Below are 15,834 nucleotides of genomic sequence, written 5' to 3'. Positions count from 1 at the left end.
GTTGAAAAACGCCGGAGCTCAACGTCTGTATTCTTTTCTGAAACCCGCCGGCCCCAAGGAAACGCCAGCTTCAATATGTGTTCAGAGAAGAAACTAATCTCAGCACCCATGATTCGGGTATCATCAGTTCGCCGGCCGAGGAGTGACCAATGGTGGTGGGCCATGAGTATGCATTGGGTTTGCAGGCGAAGAACTATGCACTGCAGTGACTAATGTCTCGGGACGAGGCGTGACATTCGGTGGTTGGCCATGCGTATGAATTGGATTGGCGATAACCGATCTCGAAGGTCGAGGTGTGAAATTAGGAGGCGGACCGTGGGTATGGAAAGGAGTTGCTGGCAAATTGCTGGACGTTGGAACTGGCGATGAGGCACCAGTATACTCATCTCTCTGTGTAACAGGGCCATGAGTTGGTCGTCTAGGACCACCAGTGCATACATTAACGGTCACCGTCGCAACACCATGAACTGTCCTAGTAGCCTCCCATTTGCGATCCATTGTCCGGGGCTGGTCTGTCACGAGCAAGCATCCTCCACAAACATGATAGTGGGTCACGGTTGCTGTGGAGGTGTACACAGTCTTCAAATTACCCTTCATTGTCGGAGTGGGTTTCTTGACCGTGAGGGTACACGTCGGACTTGGAACCGGCTTGAAAGATGTTGGAATACCAGGTGGGACATTGTCACGTCTGTTCAATCCCCAAGTAACTGGCTTGTCTGTAGGACGAACATGAGTTGGATCCAGTACTGTCTCTGACTTGTGCTTGAAGGAATAACTCTGCCTATCCATCGTGTGAATGTGAGTTTTGGACTTGGCAGATGTCGAAGTTCTCCATGCAAAAGGCATGTCGGTTGGGCGAACGTGGGTTCCAGTGTAGGGATGTGCGCGGCTGGGGGCGAGGAGCCATTCGGATTCAGGTGGGGGAACGCGTCCTGCTAACTGGAGGGTCTCCATGGGCAGAGGCCTATCAGTCTGTCGACCGTGAGTCTTGACATGCGTGGATAGCCATTCTGGGGGAGGAATCTGACTACGAACGTAAGTGTGTTCAGGATGGCTCGGAAGTGTGGTGATGACTGTGAAAGTACCACTTCCCCTAGTGACGGTAAAGGTGCCAGGCGAAACCCAGGACTTTGTCTTCGTCGAACAGGTCTTGTGTGACTTATGAGTCACTGGTCCAGTAATGACTACAACACCACCTGTCTCATGGCCAGTCGAAGCAGATACCGTCAATGTTGTCAGACCCGGCGAGACCAAAGTAGTGAAAGTTGGCTTGTGCTCAACATCACGCTGGGCTTGTTGTCCTGGAAAGTGATTTTCGACACGAAATATTGAAGACTTGGTCTCCTGTGGTGGAATGTTGAGGTTTCGGACTCTCTGGGCAGGCGGACTTGCGCATCCACTCGGTGGAGTCGACGTATTGACTTTGCCACCTGGGGCGATGTAGATGACACAGCCTGAGGTCTGACCATCTCCACCTCCTGGGGGATCAATTCCTGCCTCATTTCTAGCGATGTAAATTGTGCCGACCCCATCAGTCTCTTGAGGATGAGCTGGCTGATGAAGAGCATGCTTGTTGACATGGTCGAGAACGGAAGCTGTAATAGGTGTGGGAGGCAGGCCCGCGATATCAGGGTCTCCGAAACTGTGAGCAACGTTTTGGTGTTGTGTATCGAGAATCTTGCTAGGCTCAAGTACAACTGAGTTCAGGTCTGAAGTTCTGCTCACGGGAGAGCCAGAGACAAGGTAAATCAGGAGTGCAAGCAAGGCAAGTACCAACTGCATGACTTTGCGAGCCATAGTAACAGAGGGTATTACTCTCGCGCCGCTGAGTGGGTGTACTTTTGAAGAGCTGCAAGTAGTAAGGGCCGGAGGTGGATGGTTCAAGTGTTGAGGAAAGGCGATGGGGCTATTGCTTGGAAGACTTGGAAGGTGCTGACTTGAAAGATAAATATACGAAGGTCAGAAACGCGAGTTGATGCGGTTAAACAAAGGATCGATTAGCGTGGTTTCGATATTTATGACAGAGTCGGTGAATGGTAAGTATTGATCGGGCGTGGAAGGAATAGCCTGAGCCCAGGACCGTCCCAATGGGGGTCTCTCAGCCACTTGCGTCGGGGCAGTATGTGTGCGGTGACTTCGCTGCTCCAACCAAAGCATTGTTCCTACCAGGCACAGACGAAAGTTTCTGGCCCTGGTATCTCAATTTCTATGTATGAAGTGCACAGCATGATTGTTACTTTGGGGATCCTCAACATCGTAAACAATGTTAAGCGAGTCACGTGTGGATTCGACTTAGATTGATTTCCAGGGTTTGAGAAGCAAGACGTTTGCTATTGCGGCTCCTGAGGGAACACGGAGAGTATGAACACAACCTCAAAAGCTCTACCTCTTGACAAGAAGCCTGTCATTTCACCCTCGCCCCGCCAACCCCGCTTTTACCGGGTTGGTTGTGGGAATCTTCAAGACTATTTTGAGACTAGCCCAGTCGCTCCCATCCTCCCCAGCTGGCTCCATTCCACCATTTATGCCAAACTGCATCATCGGTTCCTGGCAAGTCAATCAGCATACACATATCTTCAAGTCACATACCGGAGTGAAGTTCGAGGATGCCTAGACATCTGTAGCTCCAAGCTGGGCCAACACTTACCAAGCGCAAAAATATCAAGCCTGTTTGCTCCCCACTATCATTATGAAGTCAGCATCTGCTTGCGGGTGGGTTGGACCTTGAAGGGTATGCATACGCTCACGGCGGTTGGTGCAGAGATGAGTATACCGCCGAGATTCTCCCAAGCTCCAGACCAAGAGCCTCCAGTGAAGTACTTATGATATAGTGCTCCATCCGTCCCAACGCCGCTGATTATCAAGTCAGTGAATTTTATCGAATTGCCGCAATCCGATGTGAAAAGATAAGAGAGGTCTTACAAAACATCGTATCTGCCAGATCCCCAACTAACAATGCTTGGCTCAGATATGAAGATCCCTCCCAGTGATTTCCAGCCACTCCAAGAACGGCCGTCCCACAGATTGTGCCATAATGCACTGTCGGTACCACGTCCAACTACGTCCAATTGATTGACTCCGGATGATGCAACAGCCAAGGGCGAGGTGAATATTCCACCCAAATTTTCCCATCCTGCCCAACGACTTCCATCCCACCTAGACGAGGGCGCGCAAAGTCAGCTTATCTATTGCTAGACCAATGAATACCGAGCCCTGGGCCAATGACAAAGTTTGGAACCTCCAGGTATCTATGAGAGAAATTGTTCCCTCTTGAACTGCATCCCTGACCCATTTGATGACCTTGTCTGAGGAAAGAGACTGACCATTTATGATAGCTGCTAGAGTCTGTCCCGAGGCCAAAGAGGTCAAGGCGGTTCGGGCCCCACGCGACGGAGCTGACGGGAGAAGTGAAGACGCCCGCTTGGTACTCGTGCCCTCCCCACTTCCAAGTTGTCAGCTATTGTCACTGCCCGATCGAAAGTGGATTGTATACCTTGTTTCCATCCCACCAATTATGATAAGCAGCAGAACTCGTTCCCAAGCCGAAGTAATCAAGACGGTTACTGCCCCAGCTTGTGATATCAAGCTTCGAGGTAAAAATTCCGCCCTGACTCTCCCACTTGGACCAAGACTTTCCGTCCCACCCTGGATTTCTATTAGCGGAGAGCTTAAAAGAGTGACAATTGTACTTACATTTATGCCATGCAGCTGCATCGGTGCCTAGAGCGAAGACGTCGAGACGATTGGGTCCCCATGCTGCGACAGTGGGAACGCTGGTCAAGACTCCGCCAAGTGACTCAAAACCTCCCCACTTCGAGATATTAGCACTGCTCCAAAGTCGTGGTGTGATGGAGCATTGATCTCGAAGGTAAATTATGACTTGCCTTAGATCCATCCCACCAGTTGTGCTGCAAATCAGAAGCACGATCTCCAGTGCGAAAGATATCAATCCGGTTACTGGCCCAACATACAGCTGCAACTGCAGCTTTGAGGGCGTTTCCGGTAGCTTCTACTTTGACCATGTTAAAGTTTGTTTGGGTTGTGGATGTTGGTTCTTTCTGTGATATGAGGAGTGAAGAGATCTTAACTGAGAGAAGTCTTTGCTCTTATAAGAAATCTTCAGTAGAGAGACCGCTTCCTCGCCGACCTTAGGAAGAACTCATGTTCTGTGAGACGAGAAGTAGCGAGGTTGTAGCAGCACTTCGAGGGACAACATGTTGCGATTGTCGACGAGTCTTGCATCATCATGACATGAAAACTTGGAGTAACTTCTTTAAGTTTTCTCGTACTATAATCCCTTCGGTATTTCCATCTTATATTCGATTAAGTGATACAACCGTGTGATGGGGGAATTTCCAAATCCCTTGATTGAGAGGGGGGACGACAAGCCTCAGTCTATCTCGTGCTCGGAAAGGACTTCCTAGTATTTGTGTCACAACAAAACTGGTTCTAAGATTGGCAGGAGATACAAGGGTGCTTTGTTCCTGGTCAATGACTCTGGAATGGTAAGCGAACTCTGGAAATGGATAGGATGAACCGAAGCACATTGCACCATGTCACCAGGAATCCGAGACTTTACGTAAAGTGGTGGTGCCAGATGCTTTCCTGAGACCTACCCCGCATTAGATTTACACGAAATATAGGAATACGTACGAGCTAGATGTGCCGGAGACTAGCATGGTGGAACCCTTTCTCGTGTAGCACGTTCGAATTCGCTTCGCTTATGCCTTGCCTAGTAAACACATCCAGATTCCGCTTGCACCTCTGGGAAAATATCCTCTATTATCCTATTATCTAATCAGTATCTTGTTACATTCTTCGTCTGACTCCGCTATATTTACTTCAGGTAGCTGAGTTATTTTAAAGTCAAACAAAGTTTGTACCATTCAATATTGGTCACCTTGGTCTAGTGGTGGGAACGCGGGAAGGGAAATCACGAGCGATGAAGAGCATCGCGCAATTGACATGTAATCTTAGGAAATTTTCTATTAGCGCTCCTAAATTCATGAATGCAAACTCCTTCGCAAAATCGTTTCGTTGTAATGCTTCATGTCAGCCAGAACTCAACCAATTCCATCGAGCACAGCATACTCCGGGTTTCATGGTACTCCATGATCACAAAAAAACGAAGAGCCCCAGAAGGCCAATTAGCCCAACTTTATATACGCTTACACCCACTCTACCACAATCGTTCTTGGTGGTCGTACTTTGTCCGGTCACAGCGGCATTACTTCCCGTCGCCGTCGGCCCAGGTGTAATTGTCGGGGAGCTTCCCTTGGCTGTAGAGGCTTGCGAATCCGTTGTAGGGACAGCAGCTGCATCTGTCAAGGTGCCAGAGGATAGAGCAATTGTGCAAGCTGAGAGGCCACTCGAGGCGTCATTGGTCCATGCTATCCAGAATCGGAAAAAATTAGCCGTCCAAGTGTGGAATAATTATGGATACTTCTCCTGGAAGTTGAGAAAGATAGGAATGGGAAACTCACAAGTAAAGTCCATGCAAGCAGCATACGGAGAGAGACAGCTCGCCTGCTCAGCCATGAAGTTGTAAGCGGTACTACAGCATGCTGCGTCCGTGAACCCACAATTTGGGATCTTGGAAGACAGAGATGCACAGTGTTGATCGGCAAGACTGCTGAGATAGGACTAAGACTCATCAGTATGTGAGCGATTCATCATTCAGAGTCTATCGGAAGATCTTACCTCTGCACAGCCGTAGACCAGAGATGAATCCGACATTTTAGGGAAGAATGAGGCAAAACAGAAAACTTAGTATACTTTGTTGCACGACTCAAGCTTCAGATGGTCGCACGAAATTGAATGGAGTCGGGTTGGGCATCTTTATAGACACAATTTACATTCTCCACCACATAGACTCCTACAACCTGTTGACCCAATGGATCAATCCTATGAACAATGTCTAAGATGCACGACCATAAACACGAGAAGTCCCTGAACCCAATTCAAAGACACAATCCTACAGCCAATCCTCGGCCCTCCAGTCCTGGCTAGTGACCTCAGCCCCAAGCCCGGCGGGGAATACCCGCCAAGGCCCACGGATGGTTCCGATAAGGCTTGAATTATTCGGGCTTGAGGTGATGGAGCTGACTGGATGAAGCAGAGGAGATTCTATTGAAAGGATGATTGGCATCAGCCTCAAGGGGGCGTGGCCAAGCCATTCGCCTATGAATAGGACAATGTTGCGGTGGAGGCTGGTCTGTGGCTGAACCAAACTCGCTACGGTCACCCAGGCCCGAGGGCTTGCAGAAAGTAAGGCAGACTTCCACAAGCGGGGAGTTCCTCAGATATGGGATCAGAAACAACTGATTCATTAAGTCAAGGCTGGAGAGATTTGCTGAGACCTGAATTTTTTGGAAAAAAACCCGACATTGGGAGATAGGTCCCTGGAATAGAGATGATGTAACCCAGTTTTTACTTGGATTCTTCCCCTTGTCTTTACGATACATACAATTCATAATAATTATATATGTTGGCATCGTCTTCACTTCATCGCCATCTTCATTCTCAAAGCTCCCCAAAAAGAAAATAGGAAAGTATTCCACCTCCAACAAAACAATCATACAAACAGGTCACCCATAATTGGCAGCCAATGATTTAAACGTGGCCAACAAGGCCAGTCTGAGGGGCGTTATCTGGGTTGATGTTCACACCAGCAAATCCAAGAGCAGCGTTGAAAGCCTCGGCGGTTGAAGCATCACGCGTTCCAAGGGCAACGATCTTGGCTTGGGCAGCAGTGATAGCATCCTTAGCAGCTTGGTTGGCACCGCAAACATTGGTCATCTGGTCGTGGATGCGGTTGGTGATGATAGCTGGGTTGAGAGCCTCTTGTTGACCCTTGTTGCAGAGAGGGTCTTGAGCCTGGAATGTGCCTGCGGTTGCGGAACGACCGTTCAAGCCAAGCTCGAACTTCATGGTAGGAACACAGAGACCGAAGTCAAGACCGGCAATGGTGGAAGCTTGGAAACCGTCGAAAGTTCCGGTGACTGGGTCAGAAACCTTTCCGGCTCCAACAGCTGGCGAAGAGCAGACCATGGTCTGTCCTGAGCCAGTGCATGTTCCTGCGGCGGCACCGCTTGCGGCTCCAGTGGCGGCTGGTGCAGCGTTAAAATCGGCAGGCTTTATGGCTGCGACGCCTCCAGCAGCAGATGGGGTTGCGACGGCGGACTAATGAAGTGTTAGTCTTGATCATAGGGTTGTAACTTAAAAGAGAACTTACGGGCTCAACTGTGACATAAATAACGCGACCGCAATCAGAGCTAGTTGGAGTTGGTGCCCGGGTAACCTGATATGTGTTAGATAGAGCTCATGATATTGGTGAAGGGAGACGTACAGTGGTCATGGTTGTGGATGGAACACAATCGGTGTCTGCTACGGCGGCAGGTGGGCTCGCGACTTCACCTGATGCACCACCTGTGGCTCCTCCACCCAAAGCAGAAGCTGCAACTTTGGTTCCGGCGAGATCTACGGCTGTGAAGTTGGAAAAGCCTTGGGCGATCATCACCTGGGCAACACTGAGTCCAGTGGCATCGAATGGCGTGGTGATGGAAGTCTTGGAGTTGGCGTTCTCAACATCTTGTCCCCCGACGGCAGGATCAATGAGAGGAACAACGCCGCGAAGCTCGGCGGACTTAGGGAGGGTAGGATCACTACAGATTGATGGGATGGACACAACGAAGGGGTTGAAGTTTTGCTCAGCGGCAACCTAGTACTATTAGAATAGTATAAGAACTTCGGCAAGGAATACATACAAGTCCACGTGCAGCTGCAACAGCTTCGGCGGAGTTTCCAAGCTCGGAGATGATGTTGTCAGCTTGAGTAAGCTTTCCACATGGGTTGGCAGCAGCAAGGAGGAATTGAATGGATCCACCAGCGAGAGTGGCAGCCTGTCCAGATTTACCAAGGTTGGTCAAAGCACCAATGGCCGTGATAGCACCATTGCCTTGCTCCTGGCCAAAACGAGCCTCAGCAACAGCCGCGAGAACGGCAACGAGAACGGTTTGAGAGAACATTTTGCTTGTAATTGACTAAAGTCCGAAATTTGTATGTTGGGAAGTTGAAGTGAAGAGTGAAAGGGCCGGCCGGGTTGTTCAAAAGTTAGAATGAGTGTATAAAGAATGTGAAGTTCGCAGAACTGTAAAGAATGTGTAGAGTGAACTGAAAAGAATGAAGATGGGATGAGGAAGGAAAGAAACTGTCGTGGGAAAGAAGAGCTTATATGTGCCATCCGACTGCCTCGTCTCCATTGAGCTTTGTCCAGCGGTCAAGGTGGACAGGCCAACAAACATCCAAGCCCTGCCTCCTAGCAGCCCTGTCACGCATCGATCACCCAAGAAAGTTAGCCAGGGTAACACATCAGACGACGCCCCCTCGCCTGAAAGATCCGTTCAACGGCGCCTCGACTCATCTTGGCGGAGATCTCGTTTGACTTCTCGGTAAGGGTAACCTCAATTTCACGATGATGGCTGTATGATTTACATTTGGAAACTCGATTTGTCGCGACGTGAAGCTAAGCGAGGGTTGTCGCTTACGATTCGCTAGGTCAGGGGTTGTGTCGGCTCCAGCCGAAGGCGCTGATTGATGGAATCAAGCATTTCAAAACTCAAACCCACTTCTCCTTGTCACTGTGCAAGAGAACTCTCAAACAAAATGCCCTGGTCTCGCATCATCCGCATAAGTTTCATCTGATATTTGAGCAGAATACATGGTCCTCCGAAATGATGAGACCTCGGCCGTGCTACTGAATGATCAACAATCGCTAAATGTTGTCCAGAACTGTTACCGAAATCCGATTATAATGGGCCAATAGTGTGGATCGAAATGGACGGTTCTGGAAATACAAAATGGCTGAAAAAGCTTTTTCAGTGGCGGGGGGGGGGGGGGGGGGGGGGGGGGGGGTTGTGTCGTTGCCCTGAGAGGCTGAGACCCTCCTGTTCCATGATACGCGAGGTACTTTCCGTTCCAACAACCCTGTCATCTCAACTCATCTCTTGCGCAAATGCGCTCTCGCAAGATCAAACGAAAGAGGCTGAATGGACTTGGTCGGCAAATGGGCCCTTCAAGGACGCTTGGCCAAGATTCATCTCAAATCTGTTAAAGCTGCTCTTGAAGGCCTTTATTGGAAATCCCGAGGCAAAGATTCGATCGGTGACTTTCTATCTCAATGATGGATATTATCAGATGGGATCAGGGTTATTCCATAAATTTACAGCATCTTGACATTGGCAAAATGAGAAGTCCTCCAACACGTATCCAGCTTTCGCGATCAACTGGGTTAGCCCCGTCAAAGACTTGTGCTGACCGTAAAGTTCCAGCCGAGTCCCTGATCGGCGAAACGGTTTTGGCCCGTTTGAAATCCCAGAAACTCGGCGAACTTGTCATTTATGGTCTGTGATGAACGAGCAAGTCTTGGTACAGTACAGGGCTGGTCTGCTTCTATTAGAGTTTGGCCGACAACGTTCTAGGTCTGGTTGCGAGTTTTTGACTTCGTTGACAGCTCACGGAGGATGTATCGAGCCTCGGATGTTGACTGGAGCAAATAAATTAAACCAGCAACACTTCATGACTAGCTTCATGCAATCAATCAAAACCAGTTGCTTGAGCAAGATACGCTTCTCCCGTTAATTAAAATACATTGATGTTTAATAGATTAAACAGGGATACAAAGGGGCTGTCGGGCCCTCCACCTCAAAGCTCGGCCCTGTCCGAAAGAGGCTGCTCCCCGTGTCTCATGTCTTGGACCACTTGCTCCACACTTCTTTGCGAGAGAAAACGAGTTTCCGGGACCATGGTCACCATCATCAGCATCGAAAAAAAATTGCTCAAGGGTAAGCCAGGTATGCAAGGTGGAGTTCGGGTTTCATCTGATCAATGATCGAAGAGAACAAGTTTTGTATGTGCAGTCATCTGATATGACAGTCCTCTTATGGCATACCGCAAGGTTTTGCCTGTTCTGTGAATTCGTCTCTCAAATGTCCTCTGGAGCTCATGGAATATTTCAACTAACAAGAATTGTTTGTATGGCTGCTTTGCATTTTCTTCAACAAGCCACCACAGGAAACTGTCCCCAACAGTTCGTAGGGAGAGATGTCTTCACTCTTATTTCTCTATTAGTGTCTCTGATACTATCTTTAATGGCATAAATCATTCCGGAATCGAGGTCAACGTTGTTGGCAGGGCATCCTCGTGTCCTCCGGAAAGAAGCATGCGGTACTTTAGTTACAATTTCCAACCACACATTCTCCAGTGAATATATGAATCGTTTGAATATATTTGTTGGCGATAACTTTTGCTAAAACAAGGAAGCCTGTGGGGCAAGCAGGAAGTAGAAAGGTGTTAGTCCAATCGCAGGTCAGGTGACTGGCCACCGCTTCTGGCTGAAGTTTCCCCAGCCAAACCTGGATTATAATCCTTTGTATCCAGCTCTACGCATTAGTCCTTGGAGGTTCTGAGCTTGTAAAAACAGGAGATGCTGAATGTTTGGAAAGAAAGTCTTCTTACATTACCAATTTTACCATGTTGAATGTCCATCGCCGATCGTCTCCTCGCTATCCCGCTAAATTCGTGAAGCTTAGGATTAAGTAAACAAACCAACAGCCTAATTTTCTAACCTGCCTTCTACAGTCTGGAATTTGCATTCGACCCCATATATGTACGAAGAATTTATGGTTATTGACGAGTCTCTTGAATCCTCCCATCCGTGAACCAAGCGATGAAGCTTTAGCTCGCACTGAGTAGGTGAGAGAGGTGTCTAAAACCAGACGATGTGCTACTCTATTGACCTGTACGAACAAAGAAACTTTGTAAATGGACTGTTTGTATACAGATCGTGGCTGTTAGCGTCAGAAAATCAGCAACATGTGATGTCTAGTCTCTAACCCTACAATATTTCATGGCTGGGCAGACAAGTTTGTTCAAAGACAGGTGGACATTAGATATTATAGACATGAATTAACTCAGAGAATACGTGTTCCTAATAGTTGTGTTTTTACTGATTTATGGATTTACGACTCTGTCATTGCCTTGCCAGTTTGTGGGTTGTTCTTGAGGGACTAAGCCCCAGCAAAGCTTTGTCTCGATCAGAACACTCTTGTCAGGATAGCTGTTCTTGGCATGCCAGATCAAAACAACAACAAATGTCACGAAAGTAGAAAAGGACAATTGGAATTTTCAGTAGGCTTCTGAGTCTCACGACACTGGAGTATGTATCGATTTCTAGTAGTCCAGAGATTCCATATATCATACAATTGATGCTCCAAATTCCTAGAATAAATTTCTTTCCCATCAAGTCAACAAGCAATTCTCGCTTAATCCCACTTCCCTTCAACCTCACCTTATTTCTCCCCTCTCGTTCTGCTCCTCAACAACCAAACAGGAAAGCCCGCCCTCTAAGACAAACACAATAAAAATCTAATGCGCTAACCAAATCTAAACAGGAAGACGAATACCTCATTGTAAACACGGACTGGACCGCAGAAGAACACGGCTTCCTCCTCGCGCGCATCATCACACCTGAAATCGAGCGCGAATTGCGTGAATTCTTCGAAAGTGCAGGCCACATCCTACCAGCCGGTGAACTAACTGCCCAAGAGTGGTGTATTGATTGGCTAGAAAGTCTGCATCACGACCAAGAATTCTCGTCTACCAATTTCTCGTCTACAACTTCCGCATCTTCTTCTTCTTCCTCCTCCTCTTCGGCTCCTCCTCCTCCACCTTACACCACCACCGACCCCAACCCCAACACCTGCACTCCGACCAACAAAAATTCCACCACCTAACCCAGCACAATGGATGATCCCGCCAAGCGCGCAGCAATCATGAGTTACGCGCCTTCGGCCTCCTCGTCACGTTCCTCTCTTGCTGGTAAGACTTTGTCGTCACAGTACAACGCGATGACGATGAAGCGAGGGAAGAAAACGTTTCCTAAGGCTTGTGAGGGCCCGCCGAAGTGTAAGAATGTGCTGTGTGAGCATAAGTATGCGCCGATTGCGGGAATGGGGATGGCGAAGACTGTTGCGGCGATGCCGGAGTTGTGAGTGCTGATTTCTTTTTGCTTGACTTTTATGTTTTGGGGATTGTTTGGTGTTTGTTTGAGGATGGGTGTGATTGATAGGAAAGAAGAGGTTGGATTGGGGCGTACTGAGCTATTTACTGACCTTCAGGGAGAGGGGGAATCGAGGGTAGGGACGTCGTTGGATATTCGTGAGGCTCTTTGTTTACTTCCCTCAACCTCCCTCCTGTCCCTCCCTCTATCATCTCCCCCCCTCCCCTCCCAATACTCTCCTCCTTTTATCCTACCCTGCATCCCTCGTTTACAAGGGCTAACATGCTTCCCCCCGCGCAGAAGCGATCCTCTCCTTGACCCCAAGGTCCTCAAGCTCGTTATGACAAAGTCCGAACAAGATGGCTACCTTGTCTCAGAGGCTTACGCGACCAAGATGTTGCAGCAGAATGAGTATAAGCTTCTTCCTGCTATCAAGGAGATCAAGGCGGATATTGATGCGAGTGAGTTTACCCTGTTTCCTTCCGTCTTTACTTTTCTTGTCTGAGAAAATGCGTGATTGGTGACTGGGTTGTGTCTCTGCTTGGTGTGAGTGGAGATGGATAGTGAGGGGTAGGGAAACAGCACAAGACAGAAACAAAGCCGTATTGTAGAAGAGCTGTATTGACATTACTTACAGGAGAAATCGCCCTCCACTCCACGGGCCGCGTCAACATCGCCCTCGAACACTACGTCCAATCAACCTACCCCACCACCCAAACCGACAACCGCAGCTCCTCCTCCTCCACCTGTCAAAACTCCAAACACAGCCACAGCCACTGCCACTGTCAAAACCACATACCATACATCAACGGTCTCCCCAAAACCCGCGACGGCTTCATCTCCACTCTCGAAAGTGAAGACATCAACCTCGCCGAAACACTCACCGCCGGCTGGAAATCCTACTATGGAAAGGTGATCCAAGCTGCCAGATACAAGACCAAGGAGCATAGAGAGGTGGCATTCAAGATCTATCTGGAAGAGGCGAAGTATCGGGAGGCGCGGGCGGAGTTCTGGAAGGAGGTTCAGAGTCAGGGGGTTAGTAGCGATGAGGTGGAGGTGTGTATGGAGAAGTGGGAGGAGGCGAGGAGAGCTGCGAGGGGTGGGAAGGGAGGGGGATGGAGAAAGGAGGTTAGTCTACCTATCTACTTTGATTACTCCCTTTTGGATTAGAGATGTAGAGGGAGGAGAGTAGAAGAGTGCTGACTTGTTTACAGGCTTTTGGGGGAGATAAGGGAAATGCTGCAAGTGGATCATCAACTGCTCCTGCAGCTGCTTCGACTTCAACTGCACAATCTGCTGAGAGCAGCAATGCGACCACTGCAAAGACGAAGGTCTACTCCCACCCTGCCACCACAGCTCCTATTATCAAGGATAACACATACCCTCAGCCTGTTTCCGACGAGGCAGCCGAAGGCAGCGATGGGGATCCTGCTGGAGAAGACGACACAGCACATAGCTGCAAGGCACCTTTTGAGTCCGAAGACAAGTGGGACCGCCGCTTCAACGAGTTCGCACGCCAACAAGAAGCCGATCAAGCTCGTTACAAAGCCCTCATGGACTCTGTCGCCGAAGACGACATCAAGATCGCGACTCTCCGCATGCAAGCCAACCAGCTCCTCCATGAAAATAGAAAGCTTCAGAATGTCAATTGGGAGTTGAAGTTTCGCGCTACTCAGCGTCTACTTGAGGAGATTGATGATCCGCCTGAGCCGCAGAATATCTTTGATCTGGTGGCCAAGATCTCCGATGTGGACTTGAAGTTTAGCTACGCGCTTGACGACGACGATCTCCCGATTCTGTATAGTCTCGAGCTGTACGATCTTCTGGACAAGCTATGCAAAAACATCTATCTGGTCAGCGTACAGACTATCAGTGAAGAGACGAGACCAGCTATCCGGAAGGCATGGGAGGCTATTGATTTCGGCGGCCGCACTTTTTTCCAGGCTATGAAGCTGGCTGTTCCCATCAACAGAGGCTTAATGCAGGAGACGCTGAGTGAGAAGTTGAGCAAGACTATCGAGATGGCTATGCTTCTCGACGAGACGTTCAAGAATCTCGATACTGAGCTTCCGGTCTTGAAGCGCAAGGATAAGCGTAATCGGGTCGAGGATAAGAAGTTGCAGGGTATGATCAAGCAGTGTCTGGAGTTCTCGATGAAAGTCTGCGAATATCCAACGGATCTGTCGTGGCGTGGAATCACAAAGCTTCGTTATGAAGTCGGCGATGGAGTTACGCTGCAGAAACAGATGGAGAGCAAGTATATCTGCTTGGCATCCTGTGATCCTCCTACCGAGACGATGAACAAGAAGAATGCGGCGATGTACCTCGAAATCATCAAGAAGGCTCGCGATATCGACGACCTCCTCAAGGCTAAGGCTGATGATCCTGTCGCTAAGTACAAGCAGATGTTGAGTGTTTGGTATGTTGACAAGGTTCACCCAGCCAGCATCCTACCTGGCTGGAAGATCCTGATCAAGGACCAGGAGATGCACAATATGATTGCTTTGCTCATGTTGATTGCCGCGGACGAGGAAGATAATAAATTCGGCCAAGTCATCCAGCTGTTCCGAGAGGCTATACACGAGGAGTTGCTTGCTCTGCACAAGATCGTCAAGAATAACCCCAAGGATTTCTGCGCTAAGACCAATTACAAGTTCCTCGTTGAGATCATTGGTGATCCCGGACAATTGCATTTTGATGATCTCACGGATCAGCAGATCTGGGACTGGGTTCTAGGCTTTGAGATTGCAAAGACGAGACTTGGTGGTGATGTGAAGGAGGTTTTGGGATGGGCTGCAAAGTTTGACGGCCAGAAGGCTTTCAAGGTGGATAAGGGGCCAGCAATTGTTAAGCATATGGTTCAGTTCTCTGGTAATCAGCGACGCATTGCTACACCCCGTCGTACCCAGGTTTCGCTTCACAAGGCTTTGAGCAAGGATACGATTGAGGCCAAGGTCGGCGAGAACGAGACTTTGGAACATGCAGTTGAGCGGTTGAGTATCGACAAGACGACTGCTGATTCTGTTGACACAAGTACCAGTCAACCAGTCCCGACTTGCACAAGCAATGCTGCTAGCAGCTCCACCACAACAGCCGTTACAGACTCTTCCCAAGATCCCCACGGACGAGATTCTTGCTGCTCTTGATGACGACACTCTCGAGAACATGAAGTCTCTTGGACTAGATCCCCGCGGCCCCGAAATGGCAAAGCTTCTCGACCACATGGACAAGCGTGGCTTGGCTGCTGCAGAAGCTGATGCTGAGAAGGAGGTTGTTACTTCCGAGCCCGTTGTCTCTAAGAAGGCGGAAGGGAAAGCAGCCTGCTAGGGATTGAGCGGATGAGTTCCTGCTTCTAATTTCTTGTCTGCTACTGCGATTCGGCGATAATACAAAAATGTTTTGTGTTTCAGTTACTCGAATGGGAGCTTTTGCGTTGTGGCATTGAGGAGTAGTGGTGGCATGGTCCGAACTTTGGTGTGGCTGTAGATATGCTTTGACCTGTTATGGACTTCTGATATCGTACAAGGCTCTGAATAAATGCCCTTGTTATTATCTCTTGTGCCATGTACCCTTGCGTGATATGAACATGGAGTTGTGGAAGCGTGATTATTGGACAGCCTTACGCTACCGGTTCGGCATGTTTTGTGGTTAGTTGCCACACCTCATTCTTAGTTTGCTAGGCAGCCAGTTACCAAGTACTCGGTGTCGGTAGATTGCACAAGTGTGTAGGCTAGGACTTCTGGAATGCCCTGCACTCGCCCTTCAACCTTCACTTT

At 48.9% G+C, this 15,834-nt stretch overlaps 5 protein-coding genes across 5 annotated transcripts; 1 reads left to right on the top strand and 4 right to left on the bottom strand.

Annotated features, from left to right (window-relative positions):
• Positions 1-123: 123 nt before the first annotated feature.
• On the bottom strand, positions 124-1,797 carry ONS95_002941 (uncharacterized protein; the record flags this gene model as incomplete). Its single annotated transcript, XM_058496223.1, has 1 exon — positions 124-1,797. The coding sequence occupies one exon, from the start codon at positions 1,795-1,797 to the stop codon at positions 124-126; it is 1,674 nt and encodes a 557-aa protein (XP_058353474.1).
• Positions 1,798-2,325: 528 nt separating this feature from the next.
• Positions 2,326-4,208, bottom strand: ONS95_002940 (uncharacterized protein). Its single transcript, XM_058496222.1, has 7 exons — positions 3,885-4,208; positions 3,494-3,619; positions 3,324-3,442; positions 2,923-3,156; positions 2,742-2,853; positions 2,648-2,681; positions 2,326-2,547 (listed from the first exon to the last, which is right to left on the bottom strand). Exons 1-7 carry the CDS (start codon positions 4,020-4,022, stop codon positions 2,477-2,479), a joined length of 834 nt encoding a protein of 277 aa, XP_058353473.1. The 5' UTR covers positions 4,023-4,208; the 3' UTR covers positions 2,326-2,476.
• A 785-nt stretch (positions 4,209-4,993) lies between these two features.
• ONS95_002939 (uncharacterized protein) lies at positions 4,994-5,736 on the bottom strand (the record flags this gene model as incomplete). The annotated part of the gene is made up of 3 exons (XM_058496221.1): positions 4,994-5,390; positions 5,484-5,643; positions 5,701-5,736. The coding sequence occupies 3 exons, from the start codon at positions 5,734-5,736 to the stop codon at positions 5,116-5,118; spliced, it is 471 nt and encodes a 156-aa protein (XP_058353472.1). The 3' UTR covers positions 4,994-5,115.
• Positions 5,737-5,915: 179 nt separating this feature from the next.
• ONS95_002938 (uncharacterized protein) lies at positions 5,916-8,483 on the bottom strand. Its single transcript, XM_058496220.1, has 4 exons — positions 7,767-8,483; positions 7,349-7,720; positions 7,235-7,300; positions 5,916-7,182 (listed from the first exon to the last, which is right to left on the bottom strand). Exons 1-4 carry the CDS (start codon positions 8,025-8,027, stop codon positions 6,613-6,615), a joined length of 1,269 nt encoding a protein of 422 aa, XP_058353471.1. The 5' UTR covers positions 8,028-8,483; the 3' UTR covers positions 5,916-6,612.
• A 3,318-nt stretch (positions 8,484-11,801) lies between these two features.
• ONS95_002937 (uncharacterized protein) lies at positions 11,802-15,385 on the top strand (the record flags this gene model as incomplete). The annotated part of the gene is made up of 5 exons (XM_058496219.1): positions 11,802-12,046; positions 12,359-12,519; positions 12,696-13,186; positions 13,273-15,055; positions 15,099-15,385. The coding sequence occupies 5 exons, from the start codon at positions 11,802-11,804 to the stop codon at positions 15,383-15,385; spliced, it is 2,967 nt and encodes a 988-aa protein (XP_058353470.1).
• Between the last annotated feature and the right edge of the window lie 449 nt (positions 15,386-15,834).

The sequence above is a fragment of the Cadophora gregata genome, assembly GCF_030347475.1.
Source record: "Cadophora gregata isolate MNR1 chromosome Unknown scaffold_12, whole genome shotgun sequence".
NCBI lineage: Eukaryota > Fungi > Ascomycota > Leotiomycetes > Helotiales > Ploettnerulaceae > Cadophora > Cadophora gregata.
This window is presented reverse-complemented; position numbering and strand designations above follow the sequence as displayed.